Genomic DNA, 24680 nt, shown 5'->3' on the forward strand with positions numbered 1-24680 from the left:
TGTACGGATGGTAGATTGAGATGTACGGGCCAGCAGTCTCAACATATTGGCGCTATTTATATACTGATTTTAAGTACCGGGAGTAATAAACAACGTTTATATAACTCAAGTATTTAGTTAGATGACAATAAGATAGTAGTCCTAGGGGCTTAAGTTATTGTTGTGGTCCCAGATATGAGTAAAAGTGATGAGGATTTGACATCAGGACTGCGGGAGCTGAGAATTTGTAAGGGTATACTAACCAAGGGAGTCGCGGTTTCCCAGCAACCAAACGTTGATGACGTTGCTTCTGATAAAAGTGATAATAAACAGGATAAGGTTGCTGAGGGCGCTGAAGATGCTGAATTGCATCATTCGGATGACTTAGTAAGTGATGATGATTCTTTTGGGGAGCCAGAAATCACTGGTGCATGGGTACAGGAAGAACAGGGTACCCTTGGGGAAGATACAAGGTCATCATCGGATGAGGAATGGCAAACTATGCCTGCAATTGCTTCGTACGATGTTTACGATCCTTCAGGGGAGCTTGCCGTACCAACAAAGACCCAGGAATTAGCTGACACAACTCGCATAACAGATAATTCTGGGACTCAAGAGTCAGGTTTTCATCCTAGGGAGGGTACATTCGGGTATACAAAAGCGGCTGCGGAGGAACAAGCTCAGCGAGCTCATGCTACCAACAAGAAAACCGACTTCTTGTTTGGTAGACGTTTTATGGATTCCTCAATGACGTCTCTAGGCACTACAGGGTCCAGTGGTGAGATCGAAGGCTCAGATGCCCCATATACTGCGGCAAGATCTGCGGAAGACCAACTGTCGCTCACAAAAACTCTGCTTACCGAGAAGGAGAAGTTTGCATACCTTGGCGCGGTATCAGTCCTAGTAAATGAAATGTGTACGTACTTCGCGCAAATATGTATATGTTCGAAGAACGTTACCAACGACAAGAAACTTGCCCATCGGCTGCAGAACTTGCAAAAGAGGATGGCGGAGTGGAAGAGTACTCTATGCAATTTAATGTATGCTCATTTGGATATTCAACCTGAGGAGATAGAGATGGTTGAGAAACTGTCCCTACATGGAATTGAGTTACCAGCCTTGTGTAAGTGCCTCAAAACCAGCCGTGTTGTTGAAAACCCCTGGGCAAAGGGTACTGATGGCATTTCTTTAGCAGGCGATATTGAAGAGGTTACCACGAAACAGACGTTAGAAGTTGACGTTGCATGGACTATAATTTGCGATCTTTTCCTGTTATTGGTACAAGACTCTAACTACGATGCCAGATCGCGGACGCTGTTAATAAAGTTCGCTGGCGTTTTGGATATCTCACGCACGGAGATCTGTGAATTTGAAAAGCAGGTCACAGACATACTAGAGCTGGAGCAGTCTACAGAGGAGCAAGTATGGGATGAGAAAGAACACATGGATGGTAGAAGAAAGGAGAAAAGGAAGAAAAAACTTGCCTACGTCGGTCTTGCAACTATCGGTGGATCGCTTATTCTTGGATTGTCAGGCGGCCTGCTTGCTCCGGTTATTGGCGCAGGTCTTGCAGCCGGACTATCCACCATAGGAGTTGGAGGTGCGACCGGATTTTTGACGGGAGTTGGAGGGACAACCGTTGTTGCTGTTTCTAGCACAGCTATTGGGGCCAATATTGGCCGCAAGGCGATGAGCAGAAGAATGGGTAGTGTCAAAACGTTTGAATTTAAACCCTTACACAACAATAGAAGAGTTAATTTAATGGTAAGCGTTTCAGGTTGGATGATCGGCAAAGCAGACGACGTTAGACTACCATTTTCCCCTGTCGATCCAATCGAAGGTGATTTATATTCATTATCATGGGAGCCAGACATGCTAAAATCCACTGGGCAAACAATAAATATCCTAGCTAGTGAGATAGTCACCCAGACAATACAGCAGATTCTTGGCGCAACGGTGCTTACAGCGTTAATAGCTGCGATCCAAGTGCCAAACCTGCTTTCAAAACTAGGATATATTATTGACAATCCATGGAACGTGTCGCTAGATAGAGCATGGGCAGCCGGATTGGTACTTGCTGATACGTTGATGGCTCGCAACCTTGGTAGAAGGCCTTGCTCACTTGTAGGATTTTCGCTTGGTTCAAGGGTGATTTACTCGTGTCTTTTGGAACTGAGTAAAAAGGGAGCAATTGGGTTAGTCGAAGATGTTTATCTATTTGGCTCTCCAATGGTTTATAATCGCGATGAGATGGTATTAGTTCGTGCTGCAGTTAGTGGTAGGTTTGTGAACGGCTATTCAGACAGAGATTGGGTCTTAGGCTATTTATTTAGAGCTACTGGTGGTGGTATTCAAAGAGTTGCGGGCATTTCACCTATTACCGAAGTAGAAGGCATTGAGAACATGAATTGTACTGAGCTGGTGGAAGGCCATATGGCATATAGGAAGAACATTCCATCTCTCTTGAAAAAACTCGGCATTTCTGTTATTAGTGAGGAGTTCACTGAAATTGATGATTCCCCAGATCCAGAGCAAGTGGCACGGCAAAGAAAATTAGTTACAGAGTTGCAGGATGCTCAAAATAAATTGACAAATAAAAAATCTAAAAAGGCTAAAGTTGGTTGGGTTCCAAAATGGTTTAAGCCTAAGAAACAAGAATGGCAAGAGATGTACGAAAAGAAGTTAAAGGGAAACCAGAAACAGACAACCAATGTTGGTAATACAACTACAGTAGGTACATCAGAACAAAAAGCTCACACAGATTTATCTATTGTGGACAACGACGCACTGGTAGAAGAGCTGCAACACTTAAAAGATATGGTGGTTCAAGATATGCCACTACACGCCGGTAAAGGTTGCCCCATCCCTAATACTAATAATATGGACAGCCATAAACTTGAAGCACAATCCGCTACAAATCCTGTTTCACCGAATAACTCAGTTCATAGCGACCCTGATGAGACTAGGAAAGAGGCTTCAAAAGAGGAACAGCTAACATTTGCCTTCGCGGACGATATATAAAGTTTTTAATGTTTAATGTTAACTCATGAAAAATGACTGGTGTTTAATTGTGTTATTAATCTAAGTAGCACTTCTTTATATTTAGGCATGCTTTAACTTTATCACAGCTACATTATTTTACAAGAAAACTTCAGAATTCAATTCAACATAAGATGCTGAGTATGGAATATCGAAGTTGTTCATAACTTCAGGATGTAACACACCCAAATTACCAATATTCATTGGCTCAACGCCTTGTCTTGGTCTGAACATGATCCTTGCACCTCTACCTGGGAAATAGGTTGGGAGTGACTCATCTAGTTCGATCCAGTAACCTCTACCGTTGGCACCATTGCCAAAGTCGGGAAGCCATTCGGTTCTGAAAGTTTGCATAATTTTGCCTAGTAAACCCTGGATAACTTCGAATCCGGAATTCTTACCAGCATAAATAGCAGCCCAGTGACGTTGATTGAATGCCTTTCTTTCTAGCGTATCATCCTTTAACACAATGTCACCACTTTCAAAGACCTTCATAGGCAATGGCTGCTTTCTGTTTTCTTTTATCGTTTTCAAAATACCAGGTAGTAAAGTAGTACGGACAACCTGATATTCTGCTGTTTTAGGGTTAGCTAGTTTTACAGCGCGAGTGCCATCATCTACAACTCTCAAGAACTTGAAGTTCTCATCATGTGAACACAAAGTTAGAGGCAACACTTCTAACCATGAAGCTTGACTAGATGCAAGCCTAAAAATATCCGATACTTTGTTAATTGGCAAAGGACGAGGAACAAAGTTAGCATTAGATAACATGTTATGTTTTGGCAAATTGTTGTAGCCATAGCCAATTGCGACATCTTCTAAAATATCACAGGCATGTAGAATATCAGGTCTGGTAATTGGAATTGTAACTTCCAACTCATCGTCGTTAGGTGATAGAGCACCGTGAAGAGACATTTTCTTCAAGCAAGCACAAATTTCTTCCGCAGACAAAGATAGCCCCAAACATGAATTAATGCTTTCCAAAGAAATGTTCATCTTCCTTGGCTCGAGGTTAGGGGTTAGACGTGACTCTTTATTATGTTCAGAAATAACTTCTACAGCTTCAACAGCAAAAGCCTCATCGCAATATCTAGAAAACATTGCAACCAATTGATTTAACACGATTTCAGCCTTAGTCCTATCGGTTGCGGTAACCTCAATGAAAACGTTACGGGTTTCAAGTGAGATCTTAGAATGCTCAGAGTTAATCAATGGTGGAAGAGAGCATACAACGTTGTTCGCGTCAAAAATTACTGGGTATACAGGCGAATCTTCTATAATGTGAACGAAACGGCCCAAGTTGTTCTTCTGTTCAGGAGTCTTATACACCTCAATAAGCTCAGCAGCGTTCAATTCCTTCGTCTGGTTCAACGCAATGAACTTAATGTCCTTTGGTGGTAATGCTTTGTACCTGAAAGGACCTTGGATAGAGTCAAAATCATGTGTACCCATAGCTACTAGAGTTCTATTTCTGCACAAATTGGAATGCAACTTATCTTGCAAAGAGATAAAGGACTCATAGGAATGTTTCGTAAATTTAATACCCCTTAGAATAGCAGCTCCGGCATAAGGTCTAATTTGTTCAGTAGAAGGTTCAATGTACAATTTAGTAGTTGGCTTATTTAACTTGTACTTTGGAGCCTCGCATCTACCTAAGTATTCATTCAAAGATTGGGCAATACCTTCAATACATAGTAAATCATAACGATTGGCACCAATTTCAATTTTCAATTCTGGTTCTTCATTATTTTTTAAAGCCTCTTCAGTGGTATCTTCATCTAGCTCAATACCAAACTCGAAACATAACTCGTCAAACTCATCATTGGTATAATTTTTGCCGAGCAGCTCATATAATTTCTGCTTATTAACAGAAATAGTAGGCATATTGGAGGAATTAAACGTACTATTAGTACTAAATAGACTCTTGAAGTTGTATAATGTTAGTTTCAAGATGGTGGTGAGTTAAGCAATATCGAAAATTTACAAAATTTTAACATGTTAATAGCCTCGTAAAAAATGATTTATTACATAGTAATTACAAGTCAAGCAAGGCCAATAGAGAGCCTAATGATGCTATTTGGGTTCGTTTAAAGGTCTAAATCGGTGTATATGCATCAGTAACTGATGGCCGACTTTTTTCAGACTAGAGTTTAATACGTAAATTATCATGAACTATGGTGTATGCTGCATTTCCGTATCGCTCAAAATTGTATCCTCATTCTGCTGGGATTTGTACAAAGAGAATTTAGAAACCAACTTACGTAGTTGCTCCATGCCTATTGGCTTCTCTAATACATCGTCAAAAACGTTTGTGCCCGCATCATGATAATTAACGGTGACTGCGACGATTGGCGTGTTGCAGTTTACGTTCGTGGTTTGTCGCAACAATCGGGCGATATCAATTGCACCGATTTTCGGTAACTTAAGAGTTGTTATGATTAGATCAAACCTTACTCCACTGGTGGCACGTCGTACTATTTCATCCCCTGCCCCGACTGCTATGACGGAACAACCTAAAGATTCTAAATCTTTAGTTAAGCGATAGCGGTGGATAGGGATCGGTTCACAAAGTAGAACATCCAGATTGTAACCGACTTCGCTGGCGGCAGATGAGCTTTTTCTTCTGCTACGCCTGTGACCCCTACGCGAATTCATTTTCGACATGAGTCCATGACGCTCATCGTCGTCCATGGATATTTCACTTATGCTTGTTCTTTGGGAGGAGGTTCTAGAGTGCATTCGAGACCTAGATGTACCGATGTTATGTGAAGGAGATAGTGGGGATTTGAATTTAGTGATACTTGGACTTGGAGAAGATTGGTACTCAGTTTCAGATAAAGAATGGGGTTCGTAAGCTTGTCCACGTTGAGAAGATGAAAATGTAGCGCTTGAACCGCTGTGATCTGTACTGTTACGCCGGCTCGGTGAACTTGTTCTTACTAGTTGCGGAGATCCCGATCTTACCTGTTGTCCTTTAACACTTGTTGATAGTGAGCCTACTGGAGATGAAGCAGAAGAGCCTGGATTAGCTGCCTTTAATTTCGCAGATGTTTCTGATGAAGAACTAGATAATGAGCCAGGAGATGCCCGGGAATGAAGGTGATCTGAATAATGCTCGTTCTTTAACCTGTTAATAATATCTTTATTTGCCTTATCTAAGGCACTTAAATTCCTGTAGCTAAATGATCCAAATTCAGTCTGAAGATCGTTAAGCTTGCTAGGGCGTCTTTCCCGCAAATGTGGCGGAATAGCCAACGGGATATGCTTCATAGTAGGAGAGTTGCTAGTTGAAGTGTCCTGCGTAAGAGAGTCGAACACGGATGAAATGCTAACTTTGGGGATAGGTGTGCTATTTCCGCTACTGTTGTTACTGGTCTGTTTCTGTTCTGTCTTGATACATGTATTAGGTGTGTTTAACATGCTAGCACTTGGAATCTCTTCGCCGTAGTTATCACGCAGAAACTCGTCTAGATCAGCACCACGGAGATCAAAATAGTCCGTATCTTCTGGATTATCAAGAGAAGGTACAAACGACGCGTCCTCATCATATACCTTATCCCAGTTAATTCCTCTGAAGTAAGGATGGTCTTTTATTTCCTGTGCTCCGTTTGCGCCTAAACGTTTTTCAGGATCCAATACTAATAGCTTCGACACTAAGTCTTTAGCTTCCTCACAAACATATTCTAATTCTTCTTGTTTACTTGAAAATACTGGCCAGTCAATATTGCCACTGAGGATATTTTTGAATATATCTTCGACTGTAGAAGCATGGAACGGAGGATATCCAAATAATAGCTCGAAGAGAATACACCCCACAGACCACCAATCAGAGCTATTGCTTTCACCAGTACCGAGGATTGTTTCGGGCGATAAATAATCTGGTGTACCAAAGAATTTTCTGCTGCTATCCTCGTCAGGGTGAAACAAAGCCAAATCACGCGAAGTGTCAGAAGTATCGAAAGAAAGCACTGACGAGCTCCTTTTTGGAATACTGCCGCTACTTGATGGAGCTACTAGAAACGGCGGCACTTGTGGTTGCTGAGATTGGGATTGAGATTGGGATTGAGATTGGGATTGAGATTGGGATAATGAACGGGAATGAGTAGTCTGTGTCTGTGTCTGTGTCTGCTGTTGCTGTTGCTGTTGCTGTTGCTGTTGCTGTTGCTGTTGCGACTGCTGCTGTTGTAGATGTTGCAAAATAGGTGGTGTACCAGATCTTGAGATATCCATAAGTGAGAAAGACACCTGCGATCCAGTCCTATGCAATGTCTGAGCATCAATCTGTGAGTGCGCACTTGAAATAGAATCTGATCTCTCTGTTCTCCTACCGACCATTAGACAATCTAATATGTTGGATTGAACGTTTGGTCCTAGACCATGGTCTAAACTATCGTCAAGTGATAAACTGTTATTTCTAGATTTGATATGAGCACCTTGTTGTGGAAATTGTTTAGTATTTTGTTTCTTATGACGTCTAATGAGTCCCATCCTTGATAAACCAAAATCGGTTAACTTCACATGACCATTGGTGTCGATTAAAAGATTTTCTGGCTTTAAGTCGTGGTGAATTATACCGCTCGAATGCATGTCTTCAACACCAATAATCACTTCGCTTATGTATTGTTTCGCCCACTTGTCGGGCAAATTACCCATCATCTTTATCAAGGTTGCTAAGTCACCTCCACTTAGGTATTCCATAACTAAAAATAAGTACTCCTTATTTTGGAAAGTTGCATACAATTTTGCAACATAAGGTTTTTCACTTTGAACCATCATTATTACACGCTCGGATTTAACATTTGTGACCTGATTCTTTGAAACCATGTCTGATTTCCGTAAGACCTTAATTGCAAAATATTCGCCTGTTAACCGCTTAGAAGCCAAATAAACACTGCCATAAGCTCCTTTGCTTATGGGTTTTATAATACTGTAATCTCTAATAGAAGGAGTTCCAGCTTTCGGCTGATTGGTTGCCAAAAGCAAAGGCGAGAGCGGTGGCTTTGGAGCATTATTATATGATAGATGTATATCTGGAGATAAAAAATCAGTTCCCATCATGAAAGGAGAACTAATTGGAGATTTTTCTGCATTTTTGGCGGTATTTTTTCTTTGAACAGAAGACAGTGGAGTGTTCATTCCCACAGAAGATAATGGCGAGCCCCTTCTTGGCGTTAAGTTTACGGCAGTATTCATTTTTGTCGGACTAAACGAATGCGAGACATTCACTTTTGGCGTGAGTACACTATTTGACTTTGATTCCACGGTTTGGCCCGAAACATTAGAGGTCGTAGCTGCCAAAGACAAACAATATATGTTATTCTGAGAAGAATTTCCTTCTGTTTGCCGTGGGGTAACTGATCTTGATAGCGGATGAGATCCGGAATTCGATCTTGAAGCATACTCCAACGGCGGTATATCAATATTCATCACAGATTCCAGTCCTTGCACAGCACTTCTATCCTCCATGAAGCCTTCGGATAATATTCTACTTCGTGGTCGCTGAGGTAACGGAGTAGCAAGACTTGACGACTGCGTGGGCGATGAAGGAATTGCCGACAGCGTTCTTTGGCTATTACTGTTCACTGAGAAGTCCTTTTGCGAGCTCTTGTCATTCATAATTCTCTCTCTTATTAGTTGTAAAACTTGACTGTCCACTTCTTTCTTTATCTTTAGTGAATACGACATTGCATTGTCAAGTCTTAATACTGATTCAACCTTCCTTTTCACCAACGCTATCGCATCTTCAGCTAAAAGACTAAGTGCAGGATCAGATTCTTCCAAATTCGAATCCCAGGATGAAATGTGTTCGATATTGTTCTTCGAATTTGGTGAAAATCGGTAACTCACCGACTGCATGTTAAATATTCCAAATGAAGGATCTAGAAGTTGCGAATCAATATTATGCAACTCACTGGTATTTATATTTATAGCGTCTTCACATAGCTCACTCAGCACCTTTAGTGTTTTAAAAGGAAACTTCACGGACTGGAAAATTGAGCTTGATTTCTTGTTCGGAGTGCTAATCCTCCTAAACGGGTTAGAGTTGGGTTCACCTAAAAGTGAGGGGCTTAAGTTAGGCTTGATTTCAGCTGATCTTGGCGAAGTGCTTGGAACAATATCTTCGGGGGTCGGAAGAGGCAATTCTTTATACTCCAAAAAATTTCCATCCCCATTAGCCAATGAGTTTGCTATGTTATCTATCAACCTCTTAAGCTCCACTAACTCATCGTGTATTAATTGCACACTACTTTCAATTCTGTGCTCACACACACACATTTCGGAATGCGTCTCAAGCCACCAGGCTGGAACCAACGTCTCACAGACCCTACAAAGCTCGCATTGCGGAGGTGGCAAATCCTGCTCAGTGACCGAATCCATTTCCTCAATTTGCTGCAAATACTGAGCAAAAAGCTTGGCCCCAAATCCAAGTCTTTTAACAAATTCCGGAGGAAGCCCATCAAGCTGATCCACATCGTAGAAAGGCTTCATTATCCACATGGTATGGGTCGGAACACGCCCATTCTTGCTATCGTGAATCAATGTGCCCTGTGCCTCTAACTCAATAACATCACTGGTAGCCTCACCATCATCTTCCCCCTCCTTCTTAGGCTTTTGCAACGTAGTCATGAACCGCACCCTGTAGCTCCTGTCATCCTCGCACATCATAGATACCGCCTTCTGGAACACCTGTTTGTCTTCCTCATTTCCTAGTATCAGATCAGCTATGGGGTGCCCCAATATCTTCTCGCAAGCTGTCCCAACCACAGACTCCCACATCTGCGAGAGGTACCGCACATTACCATCTAGATCCAACTCAAGCAACATTGACGGATTTTTATCCGATGCCTTCTCAAGATACTGTACACACTCCAACGACTCCAATGAAGCAGATGATGCAGACTCAGAGTCACTATTTGTCCGCGGTTGCGATGTTCCTGGACTTACGGGTGGCGAAAATCCGCCACCATGAATACTATCTAAGGGACACATCCAATAAACCTTGTACTTGAGATATTATTCAGGACAGAGGATATTTAATTGCACTCGGTATAATTACAACTTCGCTCACCGCATGTATAGTATCTGTTCGTCTACTTTTTGTGTATAAACAATAAATCTAGTTGAGTATATTAAAGGGGGTGGCGAGGGGCGAAAAGTAGAAAAGCGGGCTTCACGGGTTTTTTGCTTCTGAGTTCTGTCCCGTCAGGCAGTAAAAGACGGTCATCCATACGACCACTACATTAGGAAGCCTGGATATGCCAACTTAATCGTCGCTATCACACTAGCGGTGCAAAACTTGCTATTTACATTCTCTAATTGTAATTTACGATAGACCTCCTGTCTTGAAGCCATAAATAATCCCCGGCCCGCGTTGGTACAGTACCGCGCATAGAAGATTTTCTTCCGGAACGAAGCCATTAAGCAATATATTAATTAAAATTGCCAGAAGACGAACAAAAGTACGAATATGCTAAGATTATTGAGACTACCGCGGATCCTAACCAGAAGATCGAGCACGTTAAAAGCTAATAATCCGTATATCGCGCACAGCATGCAATCACCTTCTAGGATCAGTAATGCCGCTCCCTCATCAAGTGGTCCACACAAGCCCATCGTGTGGATCGACTGCGAGATGACGGGGCTAAATCCTGCACAGGATCAAATCATAGAAGTCTGCTGTATCGTGACAGACGGGCACCTGAACACCCTAGACGATGGCTACGAATCCGTAGTCCACTGCGATAAGCAGGTCATGGACAAGATGGACGAGTGGTGCACGGAACACCACGGCAGCAGCGGGCTCACCGCCAAAGTAATCGCCTCCGACAAGACGCCCAGTGAGGTAGAGGAAGAACTATTGGCGTACATCAAGAAACACATACCCGAAAGTAACGTTGGTGTGCTCGCAGGAAATAGCGTGCACATGGACCGCCTCTTCATGATGAAAGACTTCCCCCGGGTCGTAGACCATCTTTTCTATAGGATTATCGATGTCTCGTCTATCAGAGAGGTTTGCTACAGACATAACTCGCAACTGCTTAAAGTAATGCCGCGAAAAAAACTCGCCCACACTGCTAAGAGCGACATTCTTGAGAGTATCGCGCAGCTGAAGTGGTTTCAAAATTACTACCTAAAGTCTGAAGCCGAGACTCGAGCGCTCGTAAAATCCATACAGGCCTCCGATGCCGCATCTAGCGCTGATTCGAACGCTGATTCGACCGCGGCTTCTACCGCTGATTCTACCGCTGCTACTGGGTAGTGATGTAACTATAGATCCCACCACTTTTGCCGCCAACGACGTAAACGACGCACGCATCTCACGCGCGTCGCATTCCAGAAATCGCAATATACAAGTTTAACGCACCGTTTCTTTTCGTGTCCAATAACCTATCTTCTTATCTGTATGTATGTATATCTTCATGTCTTGGCTGTTTTTCGCAACGCGCAGGCAACAGACCTATCCTCCAGACAGAGGCGCGGAGATTCGTACGACGGTCAGGGTAATGAAGGGGACATCACGTTACACGGAGATGGGATATTTTAGTATCTTATCTATTTATGGACTATGTAGATATTATATAAGGTGGCGTCGAGTGGCTTGTCAGAGTTAGTATATAGCAGATCCAGATTTTTTAACCAATAAGTGGTTAACTCGAGAGTGGTATTCCGATAAAAAAAACATAACCGTTGTTTAACTGAAATCATAAAAGAGAAAGAGCTTCCTCCCTCCTAAGAGAGTTAAATTTGAGCAGGTCAAAAACGATACCCATCCCCTGAGTTGAGTTTAGACTATAATAATCACGATGACTACTTACACAGCAAATGAAATACCAGCGGACTTTAAATCGACCCTTCCTCCACGGAAGAGAGCCAAAACACAAGAAGAGAAAGAACAGAGAAGAATTGAGCGAATCTTGAGGAACCGAAAGGCTGCGCATCAGTCGCGTGAGAAGAAGCGACTACATTTGATGTATCTTGAGAAGAAGTGTGCGCTTTTGGAGCGCATCGTTGCGCGAGTGGACCTGACTGAGGTTTCGGAGGAGAGCGATGACGGTGAGCTTCGCCGGGCGGTACGTGATTACGAGGCCTTTGTTCATGCTGGCCGGTCGTCTGATAGTGGGGGTTCGTCTATTCCTTCAGCGACGTCGGCTATGACTACTCCGGGGGCGAAGAGCCCTAGTATGTCTGGGACTACCCCAGGTTCACCATGTACTACTGTTTTGGGTGCAGAAGGCGCTGGTTTCGAACAGCGGGAAACACAACTGGAGAACGGAACTGGGTTCGGCAAAGCCGACGCGGAATCTTACTCTTACATAGGAGGAGCGGCCTATGTGCCTTCCTTTGCGGTGTACGATGAAGCAGATCCGCGTGGCTTGGCGGGAGCCAAGTCTGGCACAAACGAGTCCTGGGACTTGCTGTTAACACATTCCAATAGTTACCAGCTTGAAAATAACGTGAGCGAACCATTACAGATGGCGGATAGTTCTTTAGAGCTTGATCATTGGCGCAATCCAGCCGAGATTGCCCTTTGGGAAAGGAGCGAGTGAAGCGGCTGCTGCAGGCAACGCAGCCGGTCGCTACAACAACGGGGAACGCAGCGCGATGTGCAGAAGTATGCGGGGGGAGGAAGCTAACTTGTTATTGGTGAATCTGCATATAGGGGGATGGGTCCATCAGAAACCGCACTTCAAAAAGAAAGCACATGCGCCGCATAGAGATAGAACCGTTGCCGCTCACTTTTGTGCCCGCAGCGCAGTCAAGCATACCTTTAGAACTAGATGAATTCATCTCCATGGATTGACCGTTTTTTAGCCCCAATGTATTCTACCGAACCCGCAGAATAAAACGCAGTGCGGGCAAACACCTGTGGCGCGCTCTAAACGAGCTGCGACTGGCGTGTTTAATAATAATTTAGAAGCAATTGCTGACCCGCACTGTTTTTCCTGTGCCAAGACTCCTGGAGAGTTGTTCCAACCACGCGTTCCGCGCTCGTGTACAGTAGTTTTTCTCCCTCATCCATTCATGAACTCTTTTTTGCACACACGTGCTTCGTTTTAAGTTTATATAGCCTATGTATAGTTGACAATATAGTACGCACCTGTTAAAAACCCTCTTAATACATATTACCGCCGTTAGGGCAATTACCTGTGGGTAGACCATTATGAAAAATTTCTAAAACCACTGACTTTTTGAAAAAAGTTTTGAATGATTGCTCTTCTACCGGTGCCTTCAGAAAATCGTCATCCCACATTCCCCCAACATACGTCTAATTTTCATTCTATATGAATCATGAATGTCCCTCCCCAAACCCTACGCATTTCGCCCGACCACGTGAAAAAACCCAAACCCCTAAAAAAGTAATTACATGTCACGTGAATTTACGTGACTTCATCAGACCGAGTCAGAAAAAACTTCAACAAAACGAATACACGGGCTTTCTATAGGACATTGTTAGTTTAGAGAAACAGAGACACATGTAAGCAGCAAATAACGTCCTATCTTTAGTAGAAACTTAAAATATGATACCGAGTCATTATTAGAGAATACAGTAAGAAATAAAAGAAAAAATTAACGAAAAGTATATATAAAGTTTATCTATATTTTGAAAAATAAACAAGCTTCGAGCAACAGAGTTTTTAGTTAGAGTAAACTCATTTCCAAAGGTTCTTATTGCTGTTGTTATTTTTTAATACCGCAGTTGATTATAATAATCTGAAAAGTTTCACTACACTTGAATAAAATTCCAATATGACTTACGCCCTATCAGAATCTCACAAGAAGCTTATTTCTACTTCATTGCAGGAGTCTGACCCTGAAGTTGCTGATATCATTAAGGATGAGATTGAAAGACAAAAGCACTCCTTAGTTTTGATTGCATCAGAAAACTTCACCTCTTCTGCTGTTTTCGGTGCATTGGGTAGTCCAATGTGTAACAAATACTCCGAAGGTTACCCAGGTGCCCGTTACTATGGTGGTAATGAGCATATTGACCGTATGGAATTGCTATGTCAAAAGAGAGCTTTGGAAGCTTTCCATCTGTCTTCTGACAAGTGGGGTGTAAACGTGCAATCCCTATCTGGTTCTCCAGCCAACTTACAAGTTTACCAAGCTTTAATGAAGCCTCACGAAAGATTGATGGGTCTTTTCTTGCCAGATGGTGGTCACTTGTCTCATGGTTACCAAACTGAGAACAGAAAGATTTCTGCAGTTTCTACATACTTTGAGTCTTTCCCTTACAGAGTGGACCCAAAGACCGGTATTATCGACTATGATACTTTGGAGCAAAACGCTATCTTGTACAGACCTAAGATTTTGGTTGCCGGTACCTCTGCCTACTGTAGGTTGATTGACTACAAGAGAATGAGAGAGATCGCCGACAAAGTTGGTGCCTACCTAATGGTCGACATGGCACACATCTCTGGTTTGATTGCTGCTGGTGTTATCCCATCTCCATTTGAATATGCTGACATTGTTACTACCACCACCCACAAATCTTTGAGAGGTCCAAGAGGTGCTATGATCTTCTTCAGAAGAGGCGTAAGATCTGTCAACCAGAAGACTGGTAAGGAAGTTATGTACGACTTGGAAGCTCCAATCAACTTCTCTGTTTTCCCAGGTCATCAAGGTGGTCCACACAACCACACCATTTCTGCTTTGGCCGCTGCTTTGAAGCAAGCTGCTACCCCAGAATTCAAGGAATACCAGGAGCAAGTTTTGAAGAACGCTAAGGCTTTGGAAGTCGGCTTTAAGAAGTTGGACTACCGTTTAGTTTCTGATGGTACTGATTCTCACATGGTTTTGGTTTCCCTAAGAGAGAAGGGTGTTGACGGTGCCCGTGTCGAATATGTCTGTGATAAGATCAACATTGCTTTGAACAAGAACTCAATCCCAGGTGACAAATCCGCTTTGGTTCCAGGTGGTATTCGTATTGGTGCCCCAGCAATGACTACTAGGGGAATGGGCGAAGAAGACTTTGCTCGTATTGTAACCTACATTGACAATGCTGTGCAAGTCGCTCATAAAGTCCAACATTCATTGCCAAAGGAAGCCAACAGATTGAAGGACTTCAAGGCTGTAATTGACGCTGGCGTTCCAGAAATTGATCAACTATCGAAGGAAATTTATGAATGGACTGGAAGCTTCCCTCTACCTGTGTAAGTTCTTACAACCTGCAAGTCGTGAAGCCACGGTTTAAGTGCATGGTGTACCATATGTCAAATTTTCGAAGTCTATAAAATTAAGTAATATATATTAACGATCAGGTTGCATGGAAGCAACAATTAATCATTATTGTGCAATATAGTTCTTGAAGATTAATCAGATAAACATTGTCAGAAACATTGTTAATTACATGTCTTCATCAGTATACGTAAATATGCAATGGTGTGCGTTAGGAACACCAGTTAAAATAGTGTCTTAAGCAAAGTTTCACACCGGTTTTTATCATGAAATTTATAAATAGTTCTAACAGGAAGTGCTATATTCATTAGTTTGTCTTAGCTGTCTTTTTAACGAGATTTCCTTTAGTAGAAATGAGCCATTCATCCAAATTCCCAATATCAGATCCATCGCTGAATATGAGGTAAAAATACTTTAGAGTCTTGCTAAACCATTCAGGTGGTAAATAGTCTTCTTTTATTCCTAAGTTAAAATCGGAAAAGCTACTAGGAATATGTTGTTTAATACCTTTAGCCCCATTCTCAAGTGTCTTCTCCATGAGTGTCTCCCACAGCTGCCAAGCGATTTTTCTCCATTTAGGGTCACCTGTTGTACGGAACATATAGAAGATACTACCAATTAGCTCACTATTCAGGTCATGACTTTTATCCCATTTGTTAACAAAGAGAGGTCGCTGATCATCCCAGTCCTCTAAAGAAAGATCCAACACTGATTCTAAGTCATAAAAGGAATAACTTTTGCTCTTTTCATTTTCTAAACTGTCGGATTGAGGTTCAAAGCTTGCTTTATTGATGCTATCAATAATGTCTTCATACTCTTTATTTCCTTTTAGGTTGTACGCTCCGGATTGAAGCTTTCTTCGTTTAATGTCTTCATCAAAAACACAGTCCGTCGCTTCACATTGATCAACGTATAGTGTCTTAGGCGTAAAGCCCCACAATTCGTTCACCTTAATACAGCCATTCAATATCTCTTTAGCTAAAGCCATATAACGATCTTCCGATTTTTTGAATACCTTTGATGCCACTGTCAATACCCCAGACAGTGAGCAGCTCCTCGGTGTCATATCGAAGTTTCTCATAATTTTCACCTCTAAGGTAGGATGGATTGCATCATATTGCCTCCAGGTACGCACAGAACTAACAAATCTTACCTTGGCATCTGAAACAGCTGATTCAATGTCAGGCAATGATGGTTCATAAATCATATATTTCATAACTGAATCAATGCCTCTTTCAAATAGATCTATGAATTTGAATACGAGTTCAGGCTCATTTAGGATCTGAACTAATTGTAACAAGCTCTCATACCAATCTGCCAAGCCTTCCCAAGAATACGAATTCAATTCCTCCTTCCCACATTGCGACTTTCTAGTTTTTTCGGCTGCATTATTATCGGGGGGAGAAAAAGGACATACCTTAACAGGACTAGAAAACCTTTGGAACGGTATGCAGTTCACATACCTGCCTTTATAAATACTTTTTGTACCAGATTCAGCATTATCAGAATCAGTATAGAATTTCGGTTCACAGCCGCTAGCATCAACAAAGTCAGTAAGTAGTCCGGGAAGGTCAAACTGATCAACAGATTTGCCAGCAATATCGTACATGTAGTAAATTGCGTTAAAATACTTCTGATCCTTAGTAAGTTGTGACAACCGTGTAAAAGTAACACTTAGTCCTGCTAAAGATGCAACCTTTGTCCTTCTGTATGCATACTGTTTCGTTAACGGCGAACGTACATTGAATGGGACCATCGGAACACCATTTGGGGTGTCAAATGCAAGTAAAATAATGTCCGCTAATTCAACAGCTTTATCTAGTAAGATTGACTCTCCTGACAATTCATATGCAGATAACAATGCACCCAAAACCGGCTCTTGAGTGACCTTCCAGTCAGCAGATATCGCATTCAGGTCAAACTTGAAATTCTCTAGGTATTCTATAATTTTCCTCGCTTCCTCTGTTTCTCCCATGAGATAGAGAGTTTCCAAGGATAATATCATGGTAGTAGCGAGATGATTATCATCGCCGGACTGTAAAGAGAAAGGACGGACATAATCGTGACCCCAAGCATTCTGCTTATATAAATCCCATCCTTGTAGAAAGGCAGTTTTAATATCTGCTAGTTTCGAACTATCAGTTACCAGCAAATCTTTGTCGGCCTGTATTGTTCCATAATCATTGCTTGATGACCATAACGAGCTTTGCAACGCTACACGAGGAAGCAACTCCCAATATTTCAGTTTCTTCGAGAATGATGTGCGCTGATTAGACTTAATCAATGACGATGCTTCTTCCCATGAATCCAAGAGCAAAGGGAAGTATTTATTTTTCTCAAGTAGCACATCCGCCTGCAGCAGTCCTTCAACAAAACCACGATCCCTTGCAGCGGCCGCGGCAGCAGCAGGTGACAAAGCTTCACTAAAACCATCTGAATCTCGACTTATATGAGGTAACAGTTCCATATCTGCATGAGAGTTCAACATATCGAGTTCGTTCTCAAACATGTAATAGAACAGAATGCAAACCATAATTCCTAGGAGGATGACAGGCCTAGCCTTTTTCTCCATAGTAAGAATAGCTCGATACAATAACCGAAAGCATCTCCACATATTGCGACAGCTTCAAACACAGCGAGGGCTTCAGTTGAGCATAGCTCTATTCTAGTATTTCTATTCATGGATTCGAACATTAATCGGTCACATTAAAGATGTCGCACGTGCTCTTTAGTCGTCAAAAATTACATCGCGGAACGTAAGAAATGCTTTGAAAGATTTCACAATGTTAGATTTCACCTACTTATTATAAACTATACAGACGTTAATAATCGGCCACGTCGTGGCATGTCTTTTATCTCATTGTGTGTCATCGTTTATAAATAGCACGTGTTGATAATTTACGGGACTATTTTTGGGCTAGATAAGAATAGTATTTAGTCGTACTAATCATGACCACTTAGGCATCAAATCGTAACCGCTATATTTAGTAAACGTGATTCACCTTGAACTTACAACTGCCAGAAAATCAAATGATACTCCCAAACGCTTTAGGAAATATGAATAAGAAAATCGTTGATTGGGGTTTGCCGTTCGTCTATTATTCTTTTGTGCACCAGTGTAATGATCTCACTCTATGTGCTCTGTGTCGTTTAGTGGGCTTTAGCGGAGCAATTACAACTATATTTACACATCATAAGGTACTTAGTTTCTAAGAGGCATAGTTAATTTTGCACATAATCTTGGCATTTTACGAACTCTAATCTATAGCCGCGTATAACTCCCTGATAGCTATCATCAACTTTAGGCTTCTTCAATCGTAATGCCAAGAAGGAGCTAAGTCCCGACGTGATATTTGGATCCGTCGCAATTGAGGAGACTTACTATTTTGGGAACGAGGAAAAGAGACCGTTTCGGGACGATCTTCTCCGTATAGATCGCAATAACTGTGACCCTCGTGCATCCAATTTGCTCATAGAAATGTAATTGATTGCCCGTCGCATATGCAGCTAATACAACGTATGACAATATGTATAGCGCCTGTCATGCATTTAACATCATTCAACCTGCAACTTCGGGCAATACTCCACATTACGGTATTCAATACGCACAATTCGCATAAGGCCGCGATTTGCTATGTATTTCCCTAATTACCATATCTAGGAACGCTAAAATGCTTACCACTCGCAAAATGACTATGTGTAGACATATATTCTGCGCATTGAATGGAGATTTGTGCCTACAGGCACATTGGTTTTGTTTCGACGTGCTGAACGTTCAGAAGAATATTCGTTGCATTCACAAATTAGGATTAAATACTTTCTATGCAGGAACTTCCGTTTTTTTACTTTCCATCATAACATCTCGAAACCCCACTCTACGCGTCGCTTCTGTGGTCCAAAGTCATGTGATCATAATTTGATTGTTTACACAACGAATTAGTTTGTGGTAATAACGAGCTTCATTAACTAGTGGGATAATAAATGTTCAAAGTTATAGAATAATAGCATCCGTTTGGTATTATAAGCAATCTGTAATATTAAGACTCTGTAGATAACGTTTTTTCACTACTGTGCATCTCAGTGCTACGATATCACAGTCAGCGATCCCATTATAGATCAACGGGATGCAACCATGAGTAAGAGATCACCTAATACACCTATTGCAGGTCTACAGAAAAAGTTGAAGACATCTCAATTGGGTACAAATAATGGTGCTGTTGAAAGTGATGTCGCAACTAGGCTTCGTCGGCAGCTTTTGGTAGTACAAATAGAGTTGGATAGAGTAAAGACGCTTAACAAATTTTTGGAATGGGAAAGAACTATGCAAGTTCATCACTAGTTAGCAATTATATATATCTAGTTAGCTAATACTGAATATACAAGGTCATAGAAACACGATATACTTACGTCGCATGAGTAATTTCATTATATGTGGAAAGAGCCTCGGCTGAGGTGATTCGCTTATCAGTGTCGAATATAACCATTCGCAGCAGCAACTTGGCAAACTCCTGATAGTTCCTTACTTCGCGAAGACGTGGAAACATCGCTTCTGCACGTGCTAGTTGCTCTGGCCATGGCTTGTCAAATATGTAGTTACCGTCTCCTTCTGTTCCAAACATACCAACAAATCCACTACTACCATATTTCACCACTTGTGGCCACTGCTCCTGAGATGGAATCCCAAGGTTCTGGAAAATTGACATCACCGCCTTAATATCAGTACCAGCCTCTAGCTCTTCCGCACCATCATCAACAAACGCAGGTATCACCCAACGTGTTGATATCTGATCTTGAAACAGCTGAGAAATCATAACCGCTAGTGACCAAACATCTGCCGCCAAGCCGTAATTGCGGACGCTAAACATGAGCTCGGGAGCCTTGTATATCGAAGTCGACACATCATGGATCTTTAAATCGTCAGACTCCCCATACTTATGTGTTCGCTGCGTTGTGTCATAGGAAATACCAAAGTCAATTATATATATATGGTCCGTCGCGGTATCTATGAGAATGTTCTGAGGTTTGATGTCCCTATGAATGATCCCTAATGAGTGTATATGGCTAAGCCCGTCTAATATTTGGCGTATAATACCCAGTGTTCTACTCATACTTAGCTTGTTTTTCCTTAGTTTACCAGTTGATTCAGATGCATCGGACAGATTTAGCAAAGGCTCTAAATATGCTCGGTGTGACGTACGATATTGGCATTTCATAAACTGGAATAAATCACTAGTAATATAGGGCATAGTAAACTCAACTACTCCTTTACTCAATGATGAAGACAATAACGGAATAATGTTTTGATGTTTACACTTCTGTAGTATTTGTAATTCTGTTTCAACATCATGTGGGGCACTTTGACCTTCTAACTTGACCGATTTTGCAACAACATTGTTACCCAATTTTACGATCCTGGAGTATCTAGTGGTGCATATTACCTGAGAGGATGTGTTTTTAGTCATTTATTCGGGGCCTCCATCATAGTTTTAAATAAGTAAATGTGTAAGGTAGTTTCAATGTTTAACGCTTTTATTTTTTAAAAGTGACAAGCCGTAATAAAGGGAACGAGTAAAGTGGAACGTTGGTATCAATAAAAGGCTGGGTATATATGTATATCTATAGACCTCTTGTCCTTATATCTGGGAGCTATTGCCTCCTATGATGTTTTATTCTTGATAGTACGGTTAAATGCCATTGCTTGGTTGCATAACTATGAAAAGCGCTGTTATATTCGTATAAGTGTTATTACTGGTATAGATTACCTCTTTGGTAACTCAAAAATGGATTTTGCCTAAAGTTTCTTGTGCTCATCTCTCAGTAGCCACTCTACAGCAAGTGGGTAGATGCTGTGACTGCTGGGGATGGTAATGGGGTCTGTGAATTCCACAGATCGACCAGGTTCACCCTTGACAAAGCGAATTGACCTCGCACAATCGACCTTCTCGAGAATACGTCCATGAGATAGATGCACAATGGTGTGAGGCCAGTCTGCGAGGCCGTCAAAAATATGCGTAGCGTAAATAATGCTGCACTGACGCGTTTCAGTCTCATGCTGCAAAAACTTCAATAACTTGGCTCTTGCAACCACATCAAGATCTACAGTCACCTCATCAAGAAGCAGCAGCTTGTAGGGGCGCAGCAAACCCATGCAAAGCTGCACACGGCGTTTCTGACCATCACTTAGGCGGTGCATGCGCCACATGACATCAACGTCGAGTATGTCAATCAGCTCCTTGCCCCGGTCGTGGTAGTGCTGTAATCCAATACTTTCCAGAAGCTCTAGCACGCCGATATCGCGATCAATGATGCTCATGTGACACCATTCGGTTCCAAGATACGTAGTGACCATCCCCTCATTAAGTGCGGTATTGACCGTTGCAAAAGGATCTCGGTCAGCAACCCTGATATATCCCGATCGACATAGATGCTTTCCACTAAGCAATTTGAGTAATGTAGACTTTCCAGCACCATTAGATCCGCATATTAACATCCGTGAATTCCACGGCAATGATATGCTGATGTCCTCTAGGGCATGATCAGTTGAATGTGGGAAAGAAAAGGTCAATTCTTTAACATCTACAGCTAGCGACATGGCAACAAGTTAAATTGGGTATTTGAAGCCAATACCTTCAGTATATTCGTCTTCTCTAGTGTAATTGTGAAAGTAATTTAATCACCTGATTCATATTTTCATGCCAATGGAAGCTTCGTATTGAGATTTGGGCTCACGTGAGCGCAAAACACAGCAATAACGGACTTTGCATGCCTTAGGTCACTATTTGAATCTTGATATGGTCTAATCTCACCTACTTTGTATCCACATCAGTCACAATTGGCTGTTTTATTTCTGTAATTTGTGTGTGTGATTGAGAGCCATCTAACTGCTACTTTTTTGAATAACCATGTACACCGCTTAACTACTATTTAACTAACTATAAACAATAGTAAAACAGCTTTTCAAGGGTATATTATGGACGAAGTTGACGATATATTGAATCAGAATCAGGTTGTGGAGGAGGAGGAGGACGAAGATGATCTTGACGAGGATATTGCCGACGTTGCTGATCGAGCGAATGCCAATGAAGATGATGGTCAAGATGATGAGGATGGACAGCAAAACATAGATGAGGAATTTGAGGATGATAATGATGAAGTTGATGAAGGTGAAGATGAAGATGAAGATATGGATGAGGAAGATGACGATGAAGATGAAGACGATGATGAAGATGAAGATGATGCGGATATGGAAGGGAACTTTGAAAGTTGTGTCGGAAGTTCAACGACTACACCGGAGGCTGAGCCTAATAGAGCATCTGCATATGATAAGATTCATATGTACTACACTGAGCTTGCTCGAAATGCAACTTTTGCTTCTCATTATTCAATTCTTCCAAATGCGGCTATTCCAATCCAGACTCATGTGAACGCAATGGCGATGTCGAAGGGTGCAAAATACCTCTTCCTTGGAGGCCAAGACGGTTATATTAGGAAATTTGATTTCCTCAATACTATAGAAGGTGAATTGTCGCTTACTATTTTGCAGAAACATTCGCTTGTGGAGTCCATATCAAATGCAGGTATCTTGATGTCATATTGGGAAAATGAGATACCGCAGACGCGGAAGGAAATGAAACTAAGTAAGAATGGTAAAGAATACGAGCCCAAAGTTTCACCGGTTTACTCTCTAGCTGTTCAATCTGAGTGCCTCTTCCTACTTGCAGGGCAAGAGAATGGTGGGATAACATTGCAAGGCGTTAGATATATGGAGGGTCAAATTGGACACTACTTTAAAAAGCATACCAGTGCGGTTCACCAGCTACTGCTCAATGATGATGAAACGCGTTTTATTAGTGGATCGTGGGACAAGCAAATTTTGGAATGGGATCTGGAAACAGGCGATTGCATAACTGGATTTAAGGGCGCGTCTTCGCAGATTTCTACTTTGGCATATCGTCCACTTTTCTCTACAGTGGATATTGCCTCAGTTAACCCTGATGATCATACAAAGGTAACTGAGCAGTCTAGGGATGATGATGACATGGATTCATTGTTTGGAGACGAGGATGAGGACCAGCCGGCGGATAAATCGAAGACTAAAGACGATAATACGAAAGAATCTACCAAGGTTGCAAGCAGCGATGTTAATCCTTCTGTTGCATCCAATGTGATAAGCAAAAACACGTTGAGAACTATGTATGATGAAAATGTGATAATGGCATCGTGTATTGATGGTGCTATTCAAATTTGGGACCGTCGAATTTCGAACAATGTCCAGCTAACATTACCCAGGTGTAAAACGACTCCACCATGGTGCATGTCGGCATGTTGGTCACCAGATGGAGACAAAATATATGCGGGAAGAAGGAACGCCGCAGTAGAGGAATATGATTTGCGTAATGCATCCAAAGTAGCTAAAGTACTGAATCTACCAAAAATATCCGGACTAGTGTCTGCAGTTCAAGCAATGCCAAACGGTAAACATATTTTATGCGCATCTCAAGATAATATTAGGATTTATGATGTCAATTGTACCGCCTCGACCCCATTTTTAATTGTCCCAGGACATCATGGTGGTAACATCTCCAACTTGTACATCGATCCTACCTGTCGCTTTCTGATAAGTACCAGTGGAAACAGGGGCTGGCAAGGCAATTCTACAGATACAACGTTAATTTACGATATTGATTTGGAATAAATCTACCGTATATGGCTGTTATCCAATATCACTCCATATTTTGGCACCGGAATTGTCTGGTATCAAATATAAATACCAAGGTATCTTTCACTGAAAACCGCAGCAGTAACATATGATATATATCTTATCAATCGACCTCTCACAACTGAAATTGAAGACGAATGCAATTGATTCAGGAACCGCTGGAAAAGGACAGTTGCAATACAATGGAAAACCTTTTATGTACGCCGAAGAAGCATGTCTTAACAGATGACGTCGGCACTCTACCACCGTTAAACCGTCTTCCTAAACTGCAATCGAAATACCCAATTCACAATACAGAAACAGAGATATCATGCCATGTTTCACCATCCAAACCATCTAAAGTTGAAAGAAGAATTTCGATACAATTTCTCGATAATCTAGTAATTGTTGTACCTTGTCTAGACTGCTTTCGTAACAATAAGAAACGCAATCGGAAAGAATGTAGTTCAGGTGCCGCTAACCGTATTCAAAAATAAAGGCAATGGGTTTACAATGAACACAAAGCGGAGTCAAAAAAGGACATTATAGATATTAAACAAAATTCCAGCGCAAGGCAAAAGTTGGTTATAGTTCTAGCCCTTGAATTAATATTTTAAAGTAGCGAATTGAGAAAGTAATGGGTGAGCTATATGACGTCAATTATGAGTTTGATGGCTAGAGAGATGAATAAATTACAGAAAACTTACTAAAAACGAAAGTGAACACCAGAACTATCTTGACATCTGGATCGGCTCACCAATCAATTAATTATACCGTATTTAGA

General features: G+C 41.6%; 12 protein-coding genes across 12 annotated transcripts; 7 read left to right on the forward strand and 5 right to left on the reverse strand.

Annotated features, from left to right (window-relative positions):
- Window positions 1-174: 174 nt before the first annotated feature.
- MIL1 (Mil1p) lies at window positions 175-3000 on the forward strand (the record flags this gene model as incomplete). Its single annotated transcript, XM_018132215.1, has 1 exon — window positions 175-3000. One exon carries the CDS (start codon window positions 175-177, stop codon window positions 2998-3000), a length of 2826 nt encoding a protein of 941 aa, XP_017987207.1.
- A 117-nt stretch (window positions 3001-3117) lies between these two features.
- Window positions 3118-4902, reverse strand: FRS1 (phenylalanine--tRNA ligase subunit beta; the record flags this gene model as incomplete). Its single annotated transcript, XM_018132214.1, has 1 exon — window positions 3118-4902. The coding sequence occupies one exon, from the start codon at window positions 4900-4902 to the stop codon at window positions 3118-3120; it is 1785 nt and encodes a 594-aa protein (XP_017987208.1).
- Window positions 4903-5190: 288 nt separating this feature from the next.
- On the reverse strand, window positions 5191-10008 carry RIM15 (protein kinase RIM15; the record flags this gene model as incomplete). Its single annotated transcript, XM_018132213.1, has 1 exon — window positions 5191-10008. The coding sequence occupies one exon, from the start codon at window positions 10006-10008 to the stop codon at window positions 5191-5193; it is 4818 nt and encodes a 1605-aa protein (XP_017987209.1).
- A 478-nt stretch (window positions 10009-10486) lies between these two features.
- Window positions 10487-11278, forward strand: REX2 (Rex2p; the record flags this gene model as incomplete). The annotated part of the gene is made up of 1 exon (XM_018132212.1): window positions 10487-11278. One exon carries the CDS (start codon window positions 10487-10489, stop codon window positions 11276-11278), a length of 792 nt encoding a protein of 263 aa, XP_017987210.1.
- Window positions 11279-11822: 544 nt separating this feature from the next.
- Window positions 11823-12566, forward strand: HAC1 (transcription factor HAC1; the record flags this gene model as incomplete). The annotated part of the gene is made up of 1 exon (XM_018132211.1): window positions 11823-12566. The coding sequence occupies one exon, from the start codon at window positions 11823-11825 to the stop codon at window positions 12564-12566; it is 744 nt and encodes a 247-aa protein (XP_017987211.1).
- A 1201-nt stretch (window positions 12567-13767) lies between these two features.
- SHM2 (glycine hydroxymethyltransferase SHM2) lies at window positions 13768-15177 on the forward strand (the record flags this gene model as incomplete). Its single annotated transcript, XM_018132210.1, has 1 exon — window positions 13768-15177. The coding sequence occupies one exon, from the start codon at window positions 13768-13770 to the stop codon at window positions 15175-15177; it is 1410 nt and encodes a 469-aa protein (XP_017987212.1).
- A 328-nt stretch (window positions 15178-15505) lies between these two features.
- Window positions 15506-17812, reverse strand: MNL2 (putative mannosidase MNL2; the record flags this gene model as incomplete). The annotated part of the gene is made up of 1 exon (XM_018132209.1): window positions 15506-17812. The coding sequence occupies one exon, from the start codon at window positions 17810-17812 to the stop codon at window positions 15506-15508; it is 2307 nt and encodes a 768-aa protein (XP_017987213.1).
- Window positions 17813-19330: 1518 nt separating this feature from the next.
- AW171_hschr42102 (HDL526Wp) lies at window positions 19331-19537 on the forward strand (the record flags this gene model as incomplete). The annotated part of the gene is made up of 1 exon (XM_018132208.1): window positions 19331-19537. One exon carries the CDS (start codon window positions 19331-19333, stop codon window positions 19535-19537), a length of 207 nt encoding a protein of 68 aa, XP_017987214.1.
- Window positions 19538-19601: 64 nt separating this feature from the next.
- Window positions 19602-20660, reverse strand: CAK1 (cyclin-dependent protein kinase-activating kinase CAK1; the record flags this gene model as incomplete). Its single annotated transcript, XM_018132207.1, has 1 exon — window positions 19602-20660. One exon carries the CDS (start codon window positions 20658-20660, stop codon window positions 19602-19604), a length of 1059 nt encoding a protein of 352 aa, XP_017987215.1.
- A 329-nt stretch (window positions 20661-20989) lies between these two features.
- Window positions 20990-21790, reverse strand: CAF16 (putative ATP-binding cassette family ATPase CAF16; the record flags this gene model as incomplete). The annotated part of the gene is made up of 1 exon (XM_018132206.1): window positions 20990-21790. One exon carries the CDS (start codon window positions 21788-21790, stop codon window positions 20990-20992), a length of 801 nt encoding a protein of 266 aa, XP_017987216.1.
- Window positions 21791-22168: 378 nt separating this feature from the next.
- SPT8 (SAGA complex subunit SPT8) lies at window positions 22169-23893 on the forward strand (the record flags this gene model as incomplete). Its single annotated transcript, XM_018132205.1, has 1 exon — window positions 22169-23893. The coding sequence occupies one exon, from the start codon at window positions 22169-22171 to the stop codon at window positions 23891-23893; it is 1725 nt and encodes a 574-aa protein (XP_017987217.1).
- A 161-nt stretch (window positions 23894-24054) lies between these two features.
- AW171_hschr42106 (HDL522Wp) lies at window positions 24055-24393 on the forward strand (the record flags this gene model as incomplete). Its single annotated transcript, XM_018132204.1, has 1 exon — window positions 24055-24393. One exon carries the CDS (start codon window positions 24055-24057, stop codon window positions 24391-24393), a length of 339 nt encoding a protein of 112 aa, XP_017987218.1.
- Window positions 24394-24680: the final 287 nt, after the last annotated feature.

The sequence above is a fragment of the Eremothecium sinecaudum genome, chromosome IV (assembly GCF_001548555.1).
Source record: "Eremothecium sinecaudum strain ATCC 58844 chromosome IV, complete sequence".
Taxonomy (NCBI): Eukaryota; Fungi; Ascomycota; class Saccharomycetes; order Saccharomycetales; family Saccharomycetaceae; genus Eremothecium; species Eremothecium sinecaudum.